The sequence below is a fragment of the Coregonus clupeaformis genome, chromosome 1 (genome assembly GCF_020615455.1).
Source record: "Coregonus clupeaformis isolate EN_2021a chromosome 1, ASM2061545v1, whole genome shotgun sequence".
Lineage (NCBI taxonomy): Eukaryota > Metazoa > Chordata > Actinopteri > Salmoniformes > Salmonidae > Coregonus > Coregonus clupeaformis.
In genome coordinates, this window is record NC_059192.1 from 99,631,780 (window position 1) to 99,647,553 (window position 15,774).

At 44.4% G+C, this 15,774-nt stretch overlaps 1 protein-coding gene across 1 annotated transcript; it reads left to right on the forward strand.

Moving 5' to 3' along the window:
• Positions 1-275: 275 nt before the first annotated feature.
• On the forward strand, positions 276-15,671 carry LOC121561889 (E3 ubiquitin-protein ligase TRIM47-like; the record flags this gene model as incomplete). The annotated part of the gene is made up of 12 exons (XM_045222826.1): positions 276-423; positions 8,839-9,018; positions 10,862-11,430; positions 11,927-12,022; positions 12,647-12,802; positions 13,237-13,314; positions 14,241-14,388; positions 15,002-15,052; positions 15,156-15,206; positions 15,319-15,363; positions 15,474-15,518; positions 15,621-15,671. Coding segments are annotated over exons 2-12 (1,429 nt in total), but the record flags the coding sequence as incomplete, so codon positions are not given.
• Between the last annotated feature and the right edge of the window lie 103 nt (positions 15,672-15,774).

Consider the following 15,774-nt stretch of genomic DNA (forward strand, 5'->3'; position numbering starts at 1 on the left):
CTTGAACTGTGCCATGAGTTAATCCTTACAAATCCTTTAAAGGGAGAGAGAGAGAGAGAGAGAGAGAGAGAGAGAGAGAGAGAGAGAGAGAGAGAGAGAGAGAGAGAGAGAGAAAGATAGATAGAATCATGCATTGAAATGCATACCTGAACCTGGTTTGCACACCTGTCTGGCTGGTTGGATTGGTTGGAGGAGGGAGGAACCAAGTGTAAAGTATGCAGTTACTGCATCATGATGACAACAACTTCAGTCTAACTCTGGATACCTGTTGAGAACAGTGAGGAAAAGAGACAGAAAGTAAGTGAGAAAAGGGGAAAAGTGTGTAACAGGGATAAAACTATAGAGAGATAGAGGAGGGGGAGACTGACAGAAGACAGAACACTGGACATTATCCACTTGGAAGTCTCAAGGACCACAGAACAGGTACTGAGAGATCTAGGTCCATCTCAAAATGATATTCCTAGCTAATAAGCAAGCGTTTTGCATATATTTTAATGTGGGCCAGTGCAGTGTGTGTGCGGTGCGTGTGTGTGTGTGTGTCTACAACAGTAGCTTATTGTACACCTGTCACCTGATGGATCGTGAGTTAGTTTGCCAGTGGTGCTTAGTTTGCAGAATTGCTACACTTTATCAGACTTGTGATGATAATATTATATTGAACCTAGCTTATTTATATTCCATACATATCTACCAGGAGGAGCCATGTGTGGCGGCAGGTAGCTTAGTGGTTAAGAGCGTTGTGCCAGTAACCGAAAGGTCGCTGGTTCTAATCCCTGAGCCGACTAGGTGAAAAATCTGTCGATGTGCCCTTGAGCAAGGCACTTAACCCTAATTGCTCATGTAAGTCGCTCTGGATAAGAGCGTCTGCAAAATGAGAGCGTCTGCCTAGGCATGTGTAAATGTGTGGAAGGTCTCAGGTGGAGACCCCAAACTAAGTCCTAAAAAATGTAGAAAGTACTGAGACTAGGAAGGCACATATTTTGCACGTGTCTCCTTCAATTTCTAGCTAGGCCTCAACAAAGATGTCATATAAATATCTAGCTAACAACAGCTAGCAGTAAATATCTAGCTTACAATAGCTAGCTGTAAATATCTAGCTATCAATAGCTAGCAGTAAATATCTAGCTAACAATAGCTAGCAGTAGAGTAGACTCAAAAACACAGACTATTTCTCTGGTACTATTCCACAGTAGGCCTAGCTCCTTCTCCTAGCCAGCTAGCTATTCCTCCCGTAGGTAGCTAAATACAGTATATAGCCAGGGCTCGAAATTAAGGGCGTCCCGTCGATAAAAATATCTGGGATGTCTAGGAAAGTTCAAACAGACTCTGGGATAGTTCTGGGACGATAGATCCAAATTCATACAACTACTGAACATAAAAAATTAATAAACGCAATGACGCTGATGCAAGAGATCAGAACGTTTAGCTTAAAATGTTGATACGCTATTATTTCTTCACATTATAAGCGCAGCAATGCGCACACAGCAATAGGCTGCAGAGGATAAGTTACAGTTTCCAGCCTCAGAAATTGCAGGTGTGCCATCTTAAAAGTTGATTTGTGGAATTTATTTCCTTCTTAATCCGTTTGAGCCAATCAGTTGTGTTGTGACAAGGTAGGGTGGGTATACAGAAGATAGCCCTATTTGGTAAAAGACCAAGTCCATATTATGGCAAGAACAGCTCAAATAAGCAAAGAGAAATGACGGTCCATCATTACTTTAGGACATGAAGGTCAGTCAATACGGAACATTTCAAGAACAAGAACGTTTCTTCAAGTGCAGTTGCAAAAACCATCAAGCGCAATGATGAAACTGGCTATCATGAGGACCACCACAGGAATGGAAGACCCAGAGTTACCTCTGCTGCAGAGGATAAGTTCATTAGAGTTACCAGCCTCAGATATTGTAGTCCAAATAAATGCTTCACAGAGTTCAAGTAACAGACACATCTCAACATCAACTGTTCAGAGGAGACTGTGTGAATCAGGCATTCATGGTCGAATTGCTGCAAAGAAACCACTACTAAAGGACACCAATAATAAGAAGAGACTTGCTTGGGCCAAGAAACACAAGCAATGGACATTAGACTGGTGGAAATGTGTCCTTTGGTCTGGAGTCCAAATTTGAGATTTTTGGTTCCAACTGCCGTGTCTTTGTGAGACGCGGTGTGGGTGAATGGATGATCTCCGCATGTGTATTTCCCACCGTAACGTATGGAGGAGGAGGTGTTATTGTGTGGGGCTGCTTTGCTGGTGACACTGTCTGTGATTTATTTCGAATTCAAGGCACACATAACCAGCATGGTTACAATAGCATTCTGCAGCGATACGCCATCCCATCTGGTTTGGGCTTAGTGGGACTATAATTTGTTTTTCAACAGGACAATGACCCAACACACCTCCAGGCTGTGTAAGGGCTATTTTACCAAGAAGGAGAGTGGCGGCGCACAATTGGCCCAGCGTCGTCCAGGGTAGGGGAGGGAATGGCCGGCAGGGGATGTAGCTCAGTTGGTAGAGCATGGCGTTTGCAACGCCAGGGTTGTGGGTTCGATTCCCACAGGGGGAAAAAATATATATAATGTATGCACTAAACTGTAAGTCGCTCTGGATAAGAGCGTCTGCTAAATGACTAAAATGTAAATGTAAAATGATGGAGTGCTGCATCAGATGACCTGGCCTCCAGGATCCCCCGACCTCAACCCAATTGAGATGGTTTGGAATGAGTCGGACGGCAGAGTGAAGGAAAAGCAGCCAACAAGTGCTCAGCATATGTGGGAACTCCTTCAAGACTGTTGGAAAAGCATTCCAGATGAAGCTGGTTGAGAGAATGCCAAGAGTGTGCAAAGCTGTCATCAAGCCAAACAGTGGCTGTTTGAAGAATCTCAAATATAAAATATATTTTGATTTGTTTAACACTTTTTGGGTTACTACATGATTCCATATGTGTTATTTCATAGTTTTGATATCTTCACTATTATTCTACAATGTAGAAAATAGTAAAAAATAAATAAAAACCCTGGAATGTATGCAGCAAGCAAGATAACATCGGTCAGAAAGTTGAAGTAAGAGGAGAGAGAGATCGGCGCACAGAGGTGAGGACAGAGGAACCGATTAACTCCACTATGGACTGTCTAATTATAATAGGCTAGTGATTGATTGATTAATAGTAGAATAAAACTCTCTTGATATACTGGTCTCTTTATGGATCTCTCTCTCTTTACATTTCCATCTTGCAGCCTGGAGCCACACATTAATTTGATGTATTACTCCAGTTAAAAATATGATTATTTTAGAGCATTGTGACTTCTATTAATACCATTTCACAATAATGTTTTCTGAAAAAACATGTCTTAACCATTCACTATAAATCACTTCTATAGTTCAGATTAAATAATTCGGTGTGATGGACCAATAACAAACAGAGAAATGCAGAGAACAAGGTAAAGCAATTTTAGCAGTCGTAGCCTATTTAGATTGTCGTTATGAAGACACCTATTGCTGCGAAAAAACAGGAGGGAATTTATGCTGTATTCAAAACAACTGCGACCTCGGAACTCAGAACTCGGAATGCTTCAATTTTCGACTTCAGTGCTTTCAAAGACTGGGAAATATATTTTTGAACTGTCATCCAACTCGGAATTCCAAGTCGGGAACTCGGGCATCTTTCTAGAGCTCCGACGTTCCAACCTGAAGATCACCAACGTCATGATATGACCTCATTTTTTTCAGAGTTCCCACTTCCCAGTTGTCGTAAAAGCACCTACAACTTCTGCTGACATGACGCCGCATTTTGTTTGATTTGCATTTTGTTTGCGAGGTCGCTAACGTTTCCCAACCTCTTTGAACAAACTGATATCAAAGACAGTTATTTTCAGGATTTTCTGATGAACTGATGACAACTATGTTCATCTCGGTCCATCCATGTGATGAATAGTCAACTGTAACTAGGCCTATAGGAAAATCAAATGTCATGTCACAAAGAGGATTTTATTTGCAGTGTATAGCCAGCTGAAGTGCAAACAGCTTTCAGAGAAGGCCCTACAGTAAATTGTGTGTCACTTGCAGGGTCGGATTAAGAAATCGAGTGGCTACTCTGACCGACAAACTGAGATCAATCTGGTTTTGAATTAATACAAAGAATAGCCCAGGCCAATGAAGCGACACTCAGATTATACAATATTAGAAGGAAATTGTGTGTCAGTTAAAATGTGGAAGTTGTTGAGAATTATTTTTTTCAATTGGTTCTACAGACAGATAGGTCTTCTCTTTTCAGCAGTAGGCATTCGCTTTCCAAACTGTACATTTTCCCCGCAATTGTATTTTGAAATCTGCAAAAAGGCAAACCGACAGCACCAACCAAACATAGAAATATAATCCATATAATCCATAGATGAAAAAAATGAGGAAAAAAAACCTTGTTTTTATCGAAAATTGTTTTGCCTCTTGGGCCCACTACGGGCTTAGGCCCACCCCTGACACAAATGATCAATCACATTTTATTTTAATGTTTTTAATAATCAGTTATCCAATCAAGGCAGGGCACCCCAGTTACCCACGTGGGCCTCTAACATAGTGAAGGAAGTGAACAAGTGCATTCTATTTAAACTGGTATGGCTTTGGGTGACCACATGTTCTCTTTCATTGTGCGGGACAGTCAATCATGTCCCGCATTTTATCAACAAATTCAAACACCACTAATTTAGGGGGGAAGGTTGATTTGTCCCATATTTCAGTCAGACATTCCGACCTGTCACTTGCAGTCACGTTGCGCTTATGAAAATATATAATATTACATTTACATTTTACATTTTAGTCATTTAGCAGACGCTCTTATCCAGAGCGACTTACAGGAGCAATTAGGGTTAAGTGCCTTGCTCAAGGGCACATTAACGTCATTTAGCAGACACTCTTAGCCAGAGCGACTCACAAATTGGTGCGTTCACCCTATAGCCAGTGGGATAACCACTTTACAATTTTCGGGGGGTAGAAGGATTCCTTTATCCTATCCCAGGTATTCCTTAAAGAGGTGGGGTTTCAAATGTCTCCGGAAGGTGGTGAGTGACTCCGCTGTCCTGGCGTCGTGAGGGAGCTTGTTCCACCATTGGGGTGCCAGAGCAGCGAACAGTTTTGACTGGGCTGAGCGGGAACTATGCTTCCGCAGAGGAAGGGGAGCCAGCAGGCCAGAGGTGGATGAGCGCAATGCCCTCGTTTGGGTGTAGGGACTGATCAGAGCCTGAAGGTACAGAGGTGCCGTTCCCCTCACTGCTCCATAGGCAAGCACCATGGTCTTGTAGCGGATGCGAGCTTCAACTGGAAGCCAGTGGAGTGTGCGGAGGAGGGGGGTGACGTGAGAGAACTTGGGAAGGTTGAACACCAGACGGGCTGCGGCATTCTGGATGAGTTGTAGGGGTTTAATGGCACAGGCAGGGAGGCCAGCCAACAGCGAGTTGCAGTAGTCCAGACGGGAGATGACAAGTGCCTGGATTAGGACCTGTGCCGCTTCCTGTGTAAGGCAGGGTCGTACTCTCCGAATGTTGTAGAGCATGAACCTGCAGGAGCGGGTCACCGCCTTGATGTTGGCGGAGAACGACAGGGTGTTGTCCAGGGTCACGCCTAGGCTCTTCGCACTCTGGGAGGAGGACACAGCGGAGTTGTCAACCGTGATGGCGAGATCATGGAACGGGCAGTCCTTCCCCGGGAGGAAGAGCAGCTCCGTCTTGCCAGGGTTCAGCTTGAGGTGGTGATCGGTCATCCATACTGATATGTCTGCCAGACATGCAGAGATGCGATTCGCCACCTGGTTATCAGAAGGGGGATGATAATATCGTTTGGATGTGGTAGCCTAAACCTACTGGTGATGTTAAACACGTGTTCTTCTATCGTTTTTGAGATCTAATATTCTGCGCAGCGCAAGACATGACATAGGCCAATGTCGTAGGCCTATGGTCAACCAATAATATTTTTCTAATCCTCAAGGCAAAATTCCAGCTAACCTTGGAGAGAACAGTTAAGCCTAACTACTTACAAGAAGTGTGATTTTGAAAATGTGTCTAGTTAGTCTAGCTATCTAAACGACCGAATTACTGCCCTGGCACGCACAACACCAGCCCAGGGGCCCTGACCTCCAGGGGGTTCCCGTTGATTTAATTAGTGACTCTCACTCAGATATCACAATAACATGGCATAAGTCATGGAAAAATGTGTACAATTGCAGGAAATTAGCTGTAAAACTGCAACAAAAAATTATGTTCTGTAAAGCAAATTAATTTGTAATCTCTCTGTATTTATTACATTATAGTTTCAATCCCAGTCCTGAGTTAATGTGAGTTAATGTGTAGTGGCTAATTGCATAGCTATGTGTTTGTAGATCAACTGAGGTGAATGAAGCTACAGTAACCAAGGTGATAATGGCTGGGGTCATTTTTGCTTGTTTTTGCTGTTCTCCAATTAGCATTTTAGAGTTTCAGTGTTCTCATGAAACTGTTTGAGATCAAATGATTGGTATGCAGACGCAGTTTGGACATTTCATTGGTAAAACGTGAAGAATTCCCATTCATGATTGACAGTGATGATGCCATGGCCTATTTTGGAAATTAGGTATGCCTAACTTGGTGTTTCAGGGTATTAAAAATATAAATGTTTTTCTTGAGACAATTTGTGTGGGCGTAGGCAGACGGTGCAATTGGAGGATGCATTTTATTATATAATGATATCCAATAGGCTATGTCTATCGGTACAAACGTTGAGAAGTGATGATGTCATTTAAATGTGTATTGCTCTGGGGCACCTAAAACACTGTGTGTGGGGGGGGGGGGGTGCTGACGTTTGGGTATTTTACATGTGGTCACCCTAGGATGGCTGATGACGTTAACCATAAACAAATGAAAGATAATTATAAGTACTAGGACCATGACATAGCCTGGGTGATGATAATGACATAGCCTGGGTGGTCATGACATAGCCTGGGTGATGATGACATAGCCTGGGTGGTCATGACATAGCCTGGGTGGTGTTGTGTGAAAGTAACATTGTGTGAGCCCCAAACAGCAGCTTAGGCTTACAGAGAGGGAATGAGTAAGTGACAATGACTTGCAGATACTTGTTTTGTGTTTTAAACATATTGCCTAATTATAGTGCATGTTTTAAAGACGTTTCCTGTCACGCAGAGCCTGTGGCCTAACAATAGCATAAAAGACTATTGATCCTTTTTTTTCTCCAACCAGACCATGTTGTTGCGTTTTTACGATGCTACAATAGGCTACAGTGTCAGCGCTGGTCGAGGTCGCCTCTGTGCTGCAGGAACAACAATGTAAGAGATGGTTTATCTCTGTTCATCTTCGTAAGCTGTTTCACGGTGCTCTCTGATGTGACAGGTGCAGGCCTACAGTGTGTAAGTAGGGTAAAGGTCATTCAGAGTGCACAAACCACATTCTTCTACCTTATCGCACAGGCAGCCATGCTTGACTGAGACAAGTGTTCCTCTGTGGAGGACACAGGGTGTGTGTGTGTACCTAAACTAAAGGGACATTTACACACTCTTGCTCCACCTAATACCTGTGAGCTCCTGCCCCCTAGCTGCAGAGCTCCAGACCACTAGCCCTAGCAGCCAGCCCTACAGTCTCCCCAGCAGAGCTCCAGACCACTAGCCCTACCAGCCAGCCCTACAGTCTCCCCAGCAGAGCTCCAGACCACTAGCCCTACCAGCCAGCCCTACAGTCTCCCCAGCAGAGCTCCAGACCACTAGCCCTACCAGCCAGCCCTACAATCTCCCCAGCAGAGCTCCAGACCACTACCCTACCAGCCAGCCCTACTGTCTCCCCAGCAGAGCTCCAGACCACTAGCCCTACCAGCCAGCCCTACAGTCTCCCCAGCAGAGCTCCAGACCACTAGCCCTACCAGCCAGCCCTACAGTCTCCCCAGCAGAGCTCCAGACCACTAGCCCTACCAGCCAGCCCTACAGTCTCCCCAGCAGAGCTCCAGACCACTAGCCCTACCAGCCAGCCCTACATTCTCCCCAGCAGAGCTCCAGACCACTAGCCCTACCAGCCAGCCCTACAGTCTCCCCAGCAGAGCTCCAGACCACTAGCCCTACCAGCCAGCCCTACAGTCTCCCCAGCAGAGCTCCAGACCACTAGCCCTACCAGCCAGCCCTACATTCTCCCCAGCAGAGCTCCAGACCACTAGCCCTACCAGCCAGCCCTACAGTCTCCCCAGCTGAGCTCCAGACCACTAGCCCTACCAGCCAGCCCTACATTCTCCCCAGCAGAGCTCCAGACCACTAGCCCTACCAGCCAGCCCTACAGTCTCCCCAGCAGAGCTCCAGACCACTAGCCCTACCAGCCAGCCCTACAGTCTCCCCAGCAGAGCTCCAGACCACTAGCCCTACCAGCCAGCCCTACAGTCTCCCCAGTAGAGCTCCAGACCACTAGCCCTACCAGCCAGCCCTACATTCTCCCCAGCAGAGCTCCAGACCACTAGCCCTACAAGCCAGCCCTACATTATCCCCAGCAGAGCTCCAGACCACTAGCCCTACCAGCCAGCCCTACAGTCTCCCCAGCAGAGCTCCAGACCACTAGCCCTACCAGCCAGCCCTACATTCTCCCCAGCAGAGCTCCAGACCACTAGCCCTACAAGCCAGCCCTACATTCTCCCCAGCAGAGCTCCAGACCACTAGCCCTACCAGCCAGCCCTACATTCTCCCCAGCAGAGCTCCAGACCACTAGCCCTACCAGCCAGCCCTACTGTCTCCCCAGCCCCAGCATGGCTCTCTCTGGGCTGGGCGGCTTCCTCTCAACAAACTCTTTAATGACACCTAACTCTTGTGTTCTGTTGTCCCCTAGTTGCAGAGCTCCAGACCACTAGCCCTAGCGTTTCCCCCAGGATGGCTCTCTCCGGGCCGGGTGGCTTCCTCTCTGAGGACCAGTTCATCTGTTCCATCTGCCTGGATGTGTTCACCAACCCAGTCTCCACACCCTGTGGACACAGCTACTGTCTGGACTGCATCTCCACCTACTGGGACGGTATGTACAGTGCTATGAAAAAGTATTTGCCCCCTTTCTAATTTTCTCTACTTTTGCATATTTGTTATACTGAATGTTATCAGATCTTCAACCAAAACCTAACATTAGATAAAGGGAACATAAGTGAACAAATAACACAACAATTACGTATTTATTTCATTTCATTAACAAAGTTATGCAACACCCAATTCCCCTGTGTGAAAAAGTAATTGCCCCCTTACACTCAATAACTGGTTGTGCCACCTTTAGCTGCAATGACTCCAACCAAATGCTTCCTGTAGTTGTTGATCAGTCTCTCACGTCGCTGTGGAGGAATTTTGGCCCACTCTTCCATGTAGAACTGCTTTAACTCAGTGACATGTGGGTTTTCAAGCATGAACTGCTCATTTCAAGTCCTGCCACAACATCTCAATTGGGATTAGGTCTGGACTTTGACTAGGCCATTCCAAAACTTCCAATTTGTTGCTTTTTAGCAATTTTCATGTAGACTTGATTGTGTGTTTTGGATCATTGTCTTGCTGCATGACCCAGCTGCGCTTCAGCTTCAGCTCACAGACGGATGGTCTGACATTCTCCTGTAGAATTCTCTGATACAGAGCAGAATTCATGGTTCCTTCAATTAAGGCAAGTCGTCCAGGTCCTGAGGCAGCAAAGCATCCCCAAACCATCACACCTCCACCACCATGCTTGACCTTTGGTATGATGTTCTTACTGTGGAATGCAGTGTTTGGTTTTCGCCAGGCATTACCGGAACCATGTCGTCCAAAAAGTTATACTTTTGAATCATCTGTCCATAGAACGTTCTTCCAAGAGTCTTGATGATCATCCAGGTGCTTTTTGGCAAACTTTAGTCTACTTTTTGGACAGATGGGTCCCATTATGCCTGGCGAAAACCAAACACTGCATTCCACAGTAAGAACATCATACCAAAGGTCAAGCATGGTGGTGGAGGTGTGATGGTTTGGGGATGCTTTGCTGCCTCAGGACCTGGACGACTTGCCTTAATTGAAGGAACCATGAATTCTGCTCTGTATCAGAGAATTCTACAGGAGAATGTCAGACCATACGTCTGTGAGCTGAAGCTGAAGGGCAGCTGGGTCATACAGCAAGACAATGATCCAAAACACACAATCAAGTCTACCTGAAAATTGCTAAAAAGCAACAAATTGGAAGTTTTGGAATGGCCTAGTCAAAGTCCAGACCTAATCCCAATTGAGATGTTGTGGCAGGACTTGAAACGAGCAGTTCATGCTTGAAAACCCACATGTCACTGAGTTAAAGCAGTTCTGCATGGAAGAGTGGGCCAAAATTCCTCCACAGCGACGTGAGAGACTGATCAAGAACTACAGGAAGCATTTGGTTGGAGTCATTGCAGCTAAAGGTGGCACAACCAGTTATTGAGTGTAAGGGGGCAATTACTTTTTCACACAGGGGAATTGGGTGTTGCATAACTTTGTTTATGAAATAAATATGTAATTGTTGTGTTATTTGTTCACTTATGTTCCCTTTATCTAATATTAGGATTTGGTTGAAGGTCTGATAACATTCAGTATCACAAATATGCAAAAGTAGAGAAAATTAGAAAGGGGGCAAATACTTTTTCATAGCACTGTATTGTGGCTTTGTGTGTACTGTACACTACCTGAAATATAAATGTACATTTGTTTGTATGTTTACGTATATACTGTACATTCAACAACTTACGTACATTAAACCTTATTGTGTGTTAGTTCGTTTTCTATTAGTAGGCGTATTTCTTCTGTTAATCATCACGTCACCATTCAGAGATCAGTTGTATTTTGCCATGTGAATGAATTGAATGAACTGTAACTTGTTGTTAAAGGAGGAGGAGGGAAGACGTGGGTGTGCCCACTGTGTAAGGAGAGCTTCAGGAAGAGGCCGGACCTTCACATCAACCACACCCTGAAGGAGATCACCGAGCAGTTTAAGAAGATGGCCGACGGATTGGACGGGGGGGCCATGGTGATGGAAGGAGGGGTTGGGAGTCAAGGTGGGGGTGGCGGTGGTAATGAGGGGGTGTCAAACGGGGTTGAGCGTCCTCCGGTCCTCCCAAGACCCCCAGGGATGGGTGGGATGCCTGGGGATTTGTTTTTGGAGATGAAGACCAGGTTCCAACGACCTTCGAACTCCAGAACCCCTCCGCCCGTCCTCCGCCCCCACCAGCCCTCACCCTTCTCCTCCAACACCACCGCCCCTCCTGTCGCCCCACGGAGGTACACCCTGAGCGGGCCGGCTGATTCCTCCTTCAACGCGCCTCTCTGTCCTGAACACCAGAGGGGGCTGGAGTTCTTCTGCCGGACGGACCAGACGTGTGTGTGTGCCGCGTGTTTGGAGGGAGAGCACCATGGACACCAGGTTATACCTGCCAAGAGAGAATGGCTCATCAAGAAGGTGGGGAGTGGGACAGTGATGGAGAAACATCTGTGTGAACTAATTCTGGTGGAGTTGTAGGAAACTCCAATTGCAATGCTACTACTGTAGATTTGATTACATTAATGAAGTGAAATGAACACATACTGTACAAACCTTAGCTATGGAGACAGTCTGCACAAAATAACCTGGGTGTTTGAAACATTGTTCAAATCAAATTGTGTTAATCGCATGCTTTGGAAGCAACCCGTATAGCCTAACAGTGAAATGCTGACTTACGGTCCCTTCCCAACAATGCAGAGAGAAAGAAAATAGAGAAATAATAGAAAAGTAAAAGACGTAATAATAAAAGTAGTAATAGATACACAATGAGTAATGATAACTTGGCTATATACACGGGGTACCAATACCGAGTTGATGTGCAGCGGTACGAGGTAACTGAGGTAGATATGTACATACTAGGAATAAGGAATAAATACTTTGCTGTGTGTTGACTCTGGTCTGTTTATGTCTGCAGTCTCAGTTGGGCCTGACAGAGGTGGAGCTGAGGGACATGATCACAGAGAGAGAGAGGAAGGTGGAGGAGATCAGGACATCACTGAAGGACATACAGGTGGGTCTCTGGAACACACACATACACAGTACACACACACACACACACAGACACAGACAGACACAGTACACACACACAGAGACAAACACAGACAGACACAGTACACACACACATACACACATACACACAAAGAGGTTGTCTCTCTGTCTGTCTCTCTCTCTGTCTGTCTTTCTCTCTCTCTCTCTGTCTCTCTCTCTCTGTCTCTGTCTCTCTCTCTCTCTCTGTCTCTGTCTCTCTGTCTGTCTCTGTCTCTCTGTCTGTCTCTGTCTCTCTCTCTCTCTGTCTCTCTCTCTCTGTCTCTGTCTCTCTCTCTCTCTCTCTCTCTCTCTCTCTGTCTCTGTCTCTCTGTCTGTCTCTGTCTCTCTGTCTGTCTCTGTCTCTCTCTCTCTCTGTCTCTCTCACTCTTGCTCTCTCTGTCTCTGTCTCTCTGTCTCTCTCTGTCTGTCACTTTCTCTCTGTCTGTCCCTCTCTCTTTCCTCCCTCTTTCCTCTCTAATTCTCTCTCTCTTTCCTCTCTCTCTCTCTCTCTCTCTCTCTCTCTCTCTCTTTCTCTATTTCCTCTGTCTCTCTCTCTCTCGTTCCTCTCTCTCTCATCATCATCAGCCCCCTCTCCCTCTCTCCCCAGGCGTGTGCGGAGCATGAGACGGCGGGCAGCATGCATGTGTTCTCTGCCCTGGTGAGTTCTGTGGAGAGGAGCCAGGCAGAGCTTCTGGAGGTGATAGAGATGTCACAGCGGGCTGCACAGCACCGAGGACAGAGCCTCATCAGAGACCTGGAGCAGGTCTCTTTTTATTCATTTATTTTATTTGAGATAATGGTTTATTTCAGAGAGAATGGTTTATTTCATTAAGAGGACAGTGATATCAATAGCAGCGAAGGGTGAATTATTTTATACAATTTACAATCCTTGAATACACAATACACAAGAATTATCCATCAACACAATATTATTCTTTCATAAGGGACCATGTACAATTAAAACTTAAATCTCACAAGACGTGATGCATTGTACTATATTTGGCTACACAACTCATTTACATCTTCTGTAGGGTAGGTGAACAATAAAATAAATTAATGCTGCTATGTTTTTTTTACTACTGATCTTGTTGATTGTCTTTTGTCTTTGTGACTGTGTTGCTGCTATGATTGACAAACCCATTTCCCTCTGGGATTATTAATAATAGAGTATTTCTCCTCTTTCCTTTCCTATTGTAGGAGATCTCTGAGCTGAGGAAGAGAAGCGCCAGCCTCACCCAGCTAGCCCAGTCTGACGACTACGTACTCTTCTTCAAAGTTAGACTACTCTTTCTGTTCATCACATCCATTTCTTGCTTTTTTCTTCATTTTTCCCAACGTTTTCTACCCTTTTTCCAACCTTTTCTACCCTTTTCCAACATTTTCTACCTTTTCCCCAACATTTTATACCTTTTTTCCAACCTTTTCAACCCTTTTACCAACATTTTCTACCCCTTTTCCAAACTTTTCTACCCTTTTTCCAACATTTTCAACCCTTTTAGCAACATTTTCTACCCTTTTTCCAAACTTTTCTACCCTTTTCCCAACCTTTTCTACCCTTTTCCCAACCTTTTCTACCTTCTTCCCAAACTTTTCTTCATAATTTATCTTAGCTACAAGGTAAGAGGTACTTTTCCAATTCTCTTCTTTTTTAATTATATATCTACTATATATATAGCTATAAATTATATATCTAATATATATATATATAGCTATAAATTATATATATATACTATATATATATATCTATAAATTATATATCTACATATATATATATATATATATATATATATATATATATGAGCTCCTGAGTGGCGCAGTGGTCTAAGGCACTGCATCGCAGTGCTAGCTGTGCCACTAGAGATCCTGGTTCGAATCCAGGCTCTGTCGCAGCCGACCGCGACCGGGAGACTAATGGGGCGGCGCACAATTGGCCCAGGGTAGGGGAGGGAATTGCCGGCAGGGATGTAACTCAGTTGATAGAGCATGGCGTTTGCAACGCCAGGGTTGTGGGTTCGATTCCCACGGGGTGCCAGTATAAAAAAAAAAAAATATTCACTAACTGTAAGTCGCTCTGGATAAGAGTGTCTGCTAAATGACTTATATATATATATCTTACTACATGTTATTTTCTAATTCATTTATTCCTCTGTTCTCTTATTTCTCTCTTTTTTCTCTCTCTCTCTCTTTCTTCCTCTTCTCAGACATTCCCCGCCCTCTCCACCCCGCCTCAGACCAGGGATTGGTCGGACGCTGTCGTAACCTCTGACCTCAGCTCGGGGTCGGTGCTTCTGACTGTCAATCAAATGGTGGAGCGCTTTCGGGCGGAGCTCAAGAGACTGCCGGAGATCTGTGAGTTATGGCTGACCATTGTAGATCTCCTATATATTCTATCTATGAGTACTATCAGTTATGCTAATCTTTTTCCCAGCGGGCAAAAGTGGTTGAAAGACGTCAAGATTCCACCACTTTTGCCCGCTGGGTTGTTGCAAGTGACACAGAGAATAGCCCCAATGCTGTAGGGTTGTGACGGTTTAACTATACTTTATGAACACTAGGCTACAATGTAGAACAGCGATTCTCAACTGGTGGGTCGCGACCTCAATTTAGGTCGCAGGAGGTTTTGAGTGTGTTGTGTTTGTGTGTGTGTGAGTAAAATAAAAAAATAAAAAACTGAACTTAAATGACTTAAACCAGGTAGAAAGTGTGTAGAAATGATAATGAACTTAAATTTTTAAACAATTTGTCTTCAATCACAGTATTTTTAATATAGAGCAATTAGCAGCACTATTTTGGTTGGATTTGTGGTCTCAAACCAGAGAGTATATTAACATTCTTCATCAAGAATATGGACAAAATGTATTTATTGACAATGAAAGAGGTGGGAATGTTGTTCCCTTGTCATATAATTAAAACCAGTTGAGAACCTATAGACCATTACACTGCATTGTCTTTTGTTGGCCAGGTCTGCATCCTCAACCTCAACCAGACCAATCCGTAGGGACATATATTCCAGGTAAGGTTTACACACTCAAAGTACCATCCCATCTGTATCTAATTAGTTTATGTATCTAATATGTGTCTAATATTTAATTATGTATACTCTTATGTTTGGCCAGGTTTGCGTCCTCAACCTCAACCGGACCAATCTGTGGGAAGATATAGTCCAAGTACGGTTTTCATTCATGCCTTCGTCACACTCAAAGTCCCAGCTCATCCCATTCTGTGTGTCTAATAATCTGTCCAGTATTTGATTGGAAATATTCTCTCTTTTTTGGTCAGGTTTGCTTTCTCAACCAAACCATGCTGTAGGAAGAAATAGTCCAAGTAAGTCCAAGATAACATTCATGTCTCTGTCACACTCACAGACCCAACATACAGTATGTCTAACAATGCATACAGTCATTGATTTCCTGTATTCTGTTTTGTTTGGCCAGATTTGCCTTCTCAACCAAACCAGTCCCTGGGAAGATGTAGTCCAAGTAAGATTTGTATTAATTCACGGCTGCTTCTGTCATACTCATCCCATCCCATGTGTTTCTAATAATAATACTGTATTTGATTTTATGATATTGTTTTGGCAGGTTTGCGTTCTCCACCTCCACCAGAACAATCTGTAGGAAGATATAGTCCAGGTATGGATTCATTCATGTTTCTGTCACACTCGCAGGCCCATCCCATATGTGTAATAACCAATGATACATACAGTGTCTAATTAAGTGATAATGCCCAAGAATA